An 8947-nucleotide genomic window follows, 5' to 3' on the forward strand; every position below is an offset into this window, starting at 1 on the left:
CGGCCGGATGAGCGTGGCGCGGTGGAAGCGGCTGCGCAGCAGCGCCCCCACGGTGCGGAACTCGGGCGTCACCTGCCAGCACGTCTTGAGCTGGCAGCTGCCTGACGTGCCGTGGCACTTGCACTTCCGCCGCATGTTCTCCATCACTGCCTGCGGAGGGAGGCACCGTGAGGGGTGACATCGGCGCCCAGCCCCACTGCCCTCCTCCCAGCGCTGAGTCTGGCCTTCTGAAACCCACTCCCATTATACAGAGGCAAACGCTGAGGCCCCGAGCGAGGGTCCCACAACCAGGCAGTCAGAAAAACTTCTGTACCTGCTCTTCTGCCTCTGCCTCTCCTACCCACCTCCCACCAGGCCAGGCCCCGGGGGAATTCCCACCTTCCGGCTCCCCTCCTCTCCTGCCCGCCTTTCCAGCAGCTGCAGGGGGCCCTTGGGGCTGGAGGCTCTTGCTTCCTGAAGGGGGATCCCAAATCGGCAGGGAAATTCCCTCTCCTGCCACCCCTGGGGTTGGGGCCAGGAGCAGGAGGGTGCTGGCCCCGCTGTATCTCGCTCCAGGTTGTGTGTGTGTGTGTGTGTGTGTGTGTGTGTGTGTGTTGGGGTGGGGGGTGGGGGTCGGTGTTCAGTGAGTTTGAGAAAGCCTTGGTCCCCCTCTCAGTGCTTCCCCCTCCCGCTCCCCCTACATCTCTTTGTAGAGAGCCAAAGGAGGGGGACAAGTGCTGGGGAGACTGCCCCCCGATTATACTGCCTGGGACTCATTCTGCACTATGCTGAGACCCATGATTCCTCCTAGGAAAAGTCAGCGCCACCAGGGGCCAAAGCTCTACCTGAATATAGAAAGGAACCAGAGAGAGCCAGGCTCTACAGCCCAGTGAAAGTGGAGAAGCCCTCAGGCCTCCAAGGGAGGTGGTTATGGGAATGAAACCTAGCCACCCCCAACCCAGCTCACAACCTGCTCTAGAGTCTCCTCACTAAGAACCCTTTGACATTTTCACCAGAAACCCCATAAGAAGTTGGCCACATCCCCTCCTTTCCCTCAGTCTACTCCGAAAACACACTCTGAGACAGGGACAGCAATGATCCAAGGCCCCTTAAACTTGGGCAACAGGGCCATAAGAGAGGGTGCCTTCCCCTCGAGGTCTGAAAGGGCTTCTCAGCGTGCATGTGCAGCCTGTGCTGTCAGCACCACGTGGGAACCAGCCCAATGCCTCCCCAGGCCAACAGCTCCAGAACATCTGCTTCCCACGGGCAGCAGCCATTAATTAACCAGTTTAACGAGGAGGAGGCACCGTTGGTATGGGCTGGGATGGCGGTGAAGCTTGGGAAAAGAGCTGTACAAGGCAGGCTGGGTGGGAGCTGGACATGACCCAAGGGTAAGTGTGCCTCAGTTTACCCCGCCTCTAAGTGAGGATGGGAATTGGTGAATGAGCTTGGAGGCTTTGTGCAGGAAGATGACCCATCATGGGCTAAGAGGCCAAGAGAAAGGAAAGTGAGATGGAGAAGGTGCCAGCCAGAGTGAGAGGAAGCCAGGAAAAAGGCCTCAACAGGCTGGGCAGTCAAAAGAAGGGATGATGGAGGTGGAATGTTCAGGAAAGGACAGTGCTGAGCTACCATGAGAGCCAACAGGGCATCAGAGTGCAGATTCAATGCTGTAGAACAAAAGAGCACAGGCTCAGAGGTCAACCTCCTGGAGATGAATCCTGCCTGGACCACCTTCTCACTAGTTGCATCATTTTGGGTAAGCTTCTTGGTCAATCCGTGCCTCAGTTTCCATATCTCAACATAAGGTTAATAACAGTGCCCACCTCATAGGTAGTTGTAAGGAGTAAATAGGTTAATATGTAGGAAAGTGCTCAAGATAGTGCCTAACACATAGTAAGCAATCAATAAATGCAACCTATTACCCCTTTCCTTTCTTCTGCTTTTTTATGTATGTGCGTATGTATTTATTTTTAATGAATGACCTTTGAGGTAGTAGGAGCATTTGAGGACAGAGGATAAAGGAGGAAGGCACCATAACACAGTTCCCCAGTGGCCCCTAGGAACTTCACTTACACCCCTTACTTTGCAGGAATCCCTCATTCTAGACTGCACAGAAAGGCTGGGAGAGATCACCGGATCATGGAACATTAGCATTGTGGGGAACCTTAGGGATGATCTAGTTCAACCTTCTCACTCCACAGGGGAGGAGTCAGATGGCAGTGCCAGGCCTAGACTCCTGCAGTCCTGACTGCACCCCTGTCCTTTCTCCTGGGTGATCTCCCGAGGAAGTAGGAGAAGCAGGTTGCTCAGCCGGTCCTATGCTGATCCAGGGCAACAGGGCTTGTTTCAGCCTTGTATCCCCAGGCCTAGTCCAGTGCCTGGTGCACAGGGCATACTCAGTGCATGCTTGTTGAATGAGTTAGACAGGGTCAATGAGAAGATTGCCAAGGTGTGATGTGTGGGAGCAATGTGGTCCTCAGAGGAGAGATAGGCCTGGGCAAGGGGTAGGCCCTAGGCAAAGGGATTTGAAGCAGACCCGGGTGTGGGGCTCTCACCTGCCTCCCAACTCGGTTGTTGTGAAGCCTCATTCTTGCGTGGATGTCTCTGTGAGGCTCCCGGGAGTCCAGAAAGTCCTTAGAGAAGCGCTCCCCGAAGCCCATGTCGGGGCTGCAGCCGCCCCACTCCCAGGAGTCCTGCAGGCCTGGGCTGGCTGTGGGCAGGGCTGGGTGTTCCGGGACCCCATGGCTCAGGCCCTTACCACGCTGCAGTGCGTCCAGTTGTAGGCGGTGCAGCTTCCTACGGAAGGCCTCCTCGTCCCCTCGCCGGGACGCGTCGCAGCCACAGGCCTTTAGTTTGCCCAGGGCACATGCATTGGACACGGCGTGTACAACACCAGCTGCCGCGATGGCGTAGGCAAAAGCGCTCTCTCGGAAACCTGTGGTTAAAGACCCAGAACACATGGACTCTGGGGGGGCCTCGACACCCCATTCTCCAGCCCACCCTTCTCATCATCCCAAGGAGAAACTGAAGCCCAGTATGTAGGAGAGTCTGGCGCAAGGACACAGAGTCAAAGAAGGGCAGAAATCACGCCAGAAGCCAGTTCTTCTGCACACAGAACCTGGTGGGGTGGGAGGGAGGCTTACCAATAGCCCTCTGCTTTTTGTAGGCCCTTCTCCTGTTCTTTAACATCACCTTTAGTAAATTCAGAATTTGTGTGTCTACATCTCTACTGTAGGGCAGAAAGTATCTGCTAAACACATTCTTTTTACAGTCAGGGACTTAATCTATTACCTTTCACGGTGGTATCTGCAATTTTAAAATAAGCTCACAGAATGAGGGCAATGTTTAACCTAAAGAATTCATTGCCAGTGATGTTGCTGGTGGGAATGTAAACTAGTACAACCACTATGGAAAACAGTGTGGAGATTCCTCAAAGAACTAAAAGTAGAACTACCATTTGATCCAGCAATCCCACTACTGTATCTACCCAGAGGAAAAGAAGTCATTATATGAAAAAGATACTTGCACACGCGTGTTTATAGCAGCACAATTTGTAATTGCAAAAATATGGTACCAGCCCAAATGCCCATCAACCAACAAGTGGATAAAGAAATTACGGTATGCGTATGTCACAGAATACTCCTCAGCCATAAAAAGGAACAAAACAATGGCATTCACAGCAACCTGGATGGAATTTGAGACTATTATTCTAAGTGAAGTAACTCAGGAATGGAAAACCAAATATCGTATGTTCTCATTTATAAGTGGAAACTAAGCTATGAGGATGCAAAGGCATGAGAATGACACAATGGACTTCGGGCACTCAGGGAAAGGGTGAGTGTGAGGTGAGAGATCAAAGACTACACATTAGGTACAGTGTACACTGCTCAGGTGATGGGTGCACCAAAATCTCAGAAATCACCACTAAATAACTTATTCATGTAACCAAACACAACCTGTTCCCCAAAAACCTATTTAAATAAATAAATAAAATGATATTTCATAAAATGAGATGCACACAATTTGGGGGAAAAAAAGAATAAATTGTTGATGATGAAATTCCAGGCCTTAGGAGATGTCAATGGGCAGCAGGGTAAGTAAGAAGAGACGGTCAGCTCCTAATGCTTCCTGCCCCAAGATAGCCTGATGGGTGCATGCCCATCTTAGGCACAGCATAGGACCTTCCCTAATGACCAGACTCCAGAGGCAAAGAAATGGGTCACCAGAGCTTCCCCTTCCTTGTCCACAGGACATCCCTGAAAGCCACTCAGAAATGGGTGCTACCCAGCCGCCTTGCCTGTGATCCATCCAGGTCAGCTGAAGAGGCTGTTGGAGGGATGCTAGAGGGAAGCCCAGGGTCCTGCATGGGGTCTGGCATGTAGCAGTGTTGAACATGGAGAAGGAAGGGCAAGCTGAGGCAGATACCTTCCACTAGATGTTCAGGAGGCACAGACTCTCCCTGACCAAGCCACTCTTGGGGGCTGCAGTTGGGCCGGCCTGCCCACTGGCTTGTCCACAATGCCTTCCTTCTTGGTGCTCCAACCTGAGCCTTTCTCTGGGAACACCTGGACCTGTGGCAGGGGGAGGCCTACTTGCAAAGGAGGGTCACATTATCAGACATGCAGGCTATCTTTTGCTTATTCTGCATCTGAGAATGGACCAGCTAGGAACAAGTTCTGGTACAAGTCTCCGACCAGCCTCCGCACACCAGAGAGAGGGCAGGCAGCAAGAGAAGCCAGAGGACTAGGCCAATCCACCTTAATCCTCACCTGCTGCATCACAGAGCCCTGTCCTCCCCTTCCTGCCAAAAACACAGACAAACAAACAAAAACAAACAGAAAAACAAAACAAAAAACAGAAAGAAATAGAACAAGCTGTTTAGTAGTTAAGAACTGATTCCTGAAACCAGTTTGCTTCAAATCTTGGCTCTTCCACTTACTAGCTGCTAATAGCTATGTGACCTTGGCCAAGTGACTTAACCTCCTTGTGCCTCAGTTTCCTTATCTGTAAAATAGGGCTATTATCTGCCTCATTGTTGTTCCAAGAATTAAATGAATTGGTAAATTTAAAGTGCTTAGAATAGTGCCTTACTAATTGAGGAAGTATTACTCCAACATTAGCTAATACTGAGAAGTTCTTTCTCCTATCTGACCTCACTCAATCCTGCTGCATTTTTTGGGTCATTGTTTTTTGTTTCACCCTGATCAGGGACAAAGCCCAGCAGCTCATGACCCATTTTAGAACAGGTCACTTGGACCACCAGATGCCTGTGAAGCAGACTGTCTCTCTCTCTTTCCGGCTTACGGCATCTCAGTACATTTTTCCATAAGGAATTCAGCTATGAGCAGAGAAGAGGGGTTGGGGATGGGGCTGGAACCTTCTATGGGGATACTGGGAATTAGCAGGAGATGCAGAGGAGTAGAAACTGCCCCGGGGAAGTGGAACCTAAGGAGAAGGAGGATGGAACCAAGCTCCTGGGAAGCACACCCTGCATTTATCCCTTGCCTTTTATCTGTGGAACTCCGAGCACTTCTCTTATTGCTGGGGAGTCATCAGCCTGCTCCTAGGACACATGGCAATACTCAGACCTCCAGAGGCAGCCCAGGCCTCAGAAATCACCTCCACACAGACACTGCCACCACTACCAAACACATACACATTATGCAAAAGGAGAAAACACAGGTCATAGGGGCTATGGAGCTGCATCCAGACCCAGCTCTCCCAGCTCCCAGGTCTGGCATCTTTCTATTGTAGGACATGTGACTCCATGGGAGTCCTGTTGCTGAGAAAGAAACCCAGGTAGCTCAGTTTCTAGTTCCTATCACCTTGTCTGTGCATGGCACCAGGAAAGAGGATGAGGTTGGTCCAGGGAGGTGTGCAGGGCCGACCACCATCTTCTAGGCCCTGTCACATTTAAGGGTAAGCCTGGGGAAATCTGGAGAAATGTACCCCACCTGCAGAGAGCACCCCTACCCCGTGCAGCTAAAGACACCTTCCCTACACCACCCTGTGGCCTCTGACAGCTGTCATAGCCACGTGCAGAGGTGACAAGGTAGGGCCTGTGTGGCCACCCACTGCTGCAAGTATCCAGGCCTCATAGAAGTCCAGCCCACTGGGTCTGCCCCCAGCTCCTGTTCAGGGCCCCAGTTTCGGTTCTGGCCCCAACTGTCTGGGGCAGACACAGGCACTGTGCCATCTGGCCAGCTGGAGGGGGAGCGGGTGGGGCCTTGGCCAGCTGGGCTGCCCGGAGCAGGGAGAGGGGGGCTCGTTAAGACACACAATTAGCCGCCCTGCCTTTGATCTGGGACAGGGACTGCCAGCATCTAAGTGGAGTCAGCTGCTGCTACAGGCCACAGCAGCCAACGGCTGGGAAGGGGCTGAGGGAGGAGGTTTGGAGGGCAGGGGAGGGTGGAGGAGAGAGGATTCAGGAGCCAATGGAAACTAGAAGGGGTTAGAGAAGCTTAAGCCCTACCCATTCAAGTCAAAGAGGGAGGGAAGGGGAGAGGTCTGGTCTCCATTCTCTCCATGCAAATAATCTGCGCATTGCTCATGTGCCTGGGCAGAGAGAGAGAGACTAGTGTGCATGTGGGAACACTTAGGCATGACACTGAATGGAGCTACACATATGCAAAAACAGGAGTAGGTGTTTGGTGTGTGTGTGCGTGTGTGTGTGTGCACGCACGTATGCATGTCAGTTTCATTTCTTGGCATGCTCTTCCATTGCACCAGCTCACCTCTCTGGGTACACAGTGGGAGTTTGTGTTGGCCTTGCAACTTGGGAGATAGTATAGAAGGGGATTGGGTGCAAACTTTAAAGTCAGCTGGACTGCATTTGACTCCTAGCTGTATGGCTGACTTTCAAGCTGTGTGACTAATGGCAAGTTAGCCAGCTTCTCTTAGCTTCATTTGTAAAATGATACTGATAGGACCTACAATATGGGGACTGTTTGGGGGTCCTAAAGCACGGATAAAATGCTGTAGAGCGGTGCCCACACAGCAGGTGCTTAGTATATGTTGGCTAATTAATTGGGTATCTTTAGAATAATAGAACCTTAGGTGATCCTGGGATATGAGTGCCCATGCCTTGGTTTCCCCATCTAAGCACCACCCCAATCCCTGGAGGCCTAGGCATAAAACCATGAGGATAAATGTAAAAAGGAGGTGGGAGAAAAATGAGCCAGGGCCATGGAGAGCAGAGCCTGGAAACCCATGCTGCTGGCTTCCCCTGGGCTGGGAGCATGGCTTCAGGGTTTCATGCCCTCTTTCCATCCATTCCAAATGGGTCTGGGCCTTAGGGAAGACAGTACCTAAACTGTGTGGGAGCTCCCAGGGCCTGCTGTGTGAATCTACTACATTTCCCTCCATCAGACCTCTCCCTGACCTCTCCTCCCATCTCACTCCAGTGCTGAGCCCAGCTCCCAGCTGCCCCCTCCTCAAATTTCCCTCCTGTCCTCGTGTCCACAGTGAGTGAAGGGGTTCCTGTTCCTCACAATGATCCACTCCCCTCTACCAGATGTTCTGCCCAGTACCCAGCCCAGGAACCAGCTATCTAGATTCTTAGCATGAAAAGCTGGGGCTACCAGTGCCATTGGCACTAAGGTCATTGCTGCTTCTGAACTAGGTGAAGCAGCCAGCATGGACTTGGGGCCCTCCCATAGCTTTTTCTGACCCTCTCTATTCCTACCGGAGGCCCCTGTTCCTGTCCCCCGTGGCCTAGGCTCCAGCACCCCTCCATCCCCTCTGCTTGGCTGGGCAAAGCCCTGTTGCATGCCTCGCCTTCCCAGGTTTGTCCACTTCACATGCTCAAGCCCTCTTCCCCCTCCCTCTATCAGAACTCCATCCCTCCAGCCCAGCTCATCTCAGGGAAGGTGTCAGGACAATTCAATGATAGTAACAGCATTAAAGAAGGCCCAAGGGACCCAGGACCCCAACCCAAGCAGTGTCTGAAGTTTAAACATGGCAGAATCCACATTTAAGAGGATCCTAACCCATTGATAACATGGGTCAGAAAAGGGATCAGCACCCAGACATTCCACTTGGAGGAAATGGAGGTCACCTGACCCACACAATGGGCAATGTGTAACTTGGAAAGAAAGGAGATTCCTGGTGGAAGGAAGTAGACCAGGGGCTGGTTGACACCGTGGGTGGCTTCATGGGATTCCAATTTAGCTAGTCCTCCAGAAGATGGGCCAAGATGGACTGAGAAATAACTGCCCCCCAGGAGGATGAACCTGCAGGTGGAGTCAGGGGTGCAGTGGTGGCCAGTGGAGGAGAGGACTGGCAGATTTATTTCCAGAAGCCCAGAGTCCCTTCTGAGAAGCAAGAGGTAGAAATGAGGTGTGAGGTGTAGCAATGAGGGGCGTTGATGGGGAGCTGGGGAGCGGAAATCACAGAGGTAGGCCAGTGTCCTGAGGCCCAGGGAAAGTGCCCAGCCCCCCTACTGCGGCTGGAGCCGGGCAGCCACTGTCCCACTCCCTCCCCATGCTGAGCGCCTCCCTGCCCTGGCTAGCCCCGGCAAGTCGTCCCTCTCCAGCCCTAACCTCCTCCCTCCACCCGTCCCCCCAGCTCACCTCGCGCTTATTAAACTGCAGGTGAACCCGGGAGCGCCTGGCACCCAGCCAGCCCTGCGCTGTTCTGCCGCTCTGAACTCTCCCCCAGGCTTCAAAGACCCCAAGGTCCTCCAGCAGGCCGCGCGGGCCTGACCCAGCGAGCCTCTCAGGGCACCTGGGTTCACTGGGTCTAGAGGGAACAGGAGGACAGAGGGGACACCAAGGCCGAGGAGAGGGATGCAGAGCTTGCCTTGCCTCACCCGAAGCGGCAGAAGTTAGAACCTCCGAGCCTACCCGGGTCCCCAGCGGGCAGAAACCAAAGCCAGGGCTACGGAGTCCTCATGGGGTACCCGAGGGCCCCGGAGGGAAACGCGGCTGCGGAGAGCACGGGCGACCTAGAAACCAGAGGGTAGGAGCGG

General features: G+C 53.1%; 1 protein-coding gene across 1 annotated transcript in view; it reads right to left on the reverse strand.

The window, feature by feature from the left end:
* Window positions 1–8947, reverse strand: part of WNT10A (wingless-type MMTV integration site family, member 10A) — a 13685-nt gene that overhangs the window by 1045 nt on the left and 3693 nt on the right. The window contains exons 3-4 of the mRNA XM_011932356.1: window positions 2535–2914; window positions 1–150 (exon numbers count right to left, since the gene is read on the reverse strand). Of these exons, the coding sequence (XP_011787746.1) occupies window positions 1–150; window positions 2535–2914 (530 nt within the window). The remainder of the gene's footprint in view (window positions 151–2534; window positions 2915–8947) is intronic.

The sequence above is a fragment of the Colobus angolensis genome, unplaced genomic scaffold, assembly GCF_000951035.1.
Source record: "Colobus angolensis palliatus isolate OR3802 unplaced genomic scaffold, Cang.pa_1.0 Scaffold95, whole genome shotgun sequence".
Classification (NCBI taxonomy): Eukaryota; Metazoa; Chordata; class Mammalia; order Primates; family Cercopithecidae; genus Colobus; species Colobus angolensis.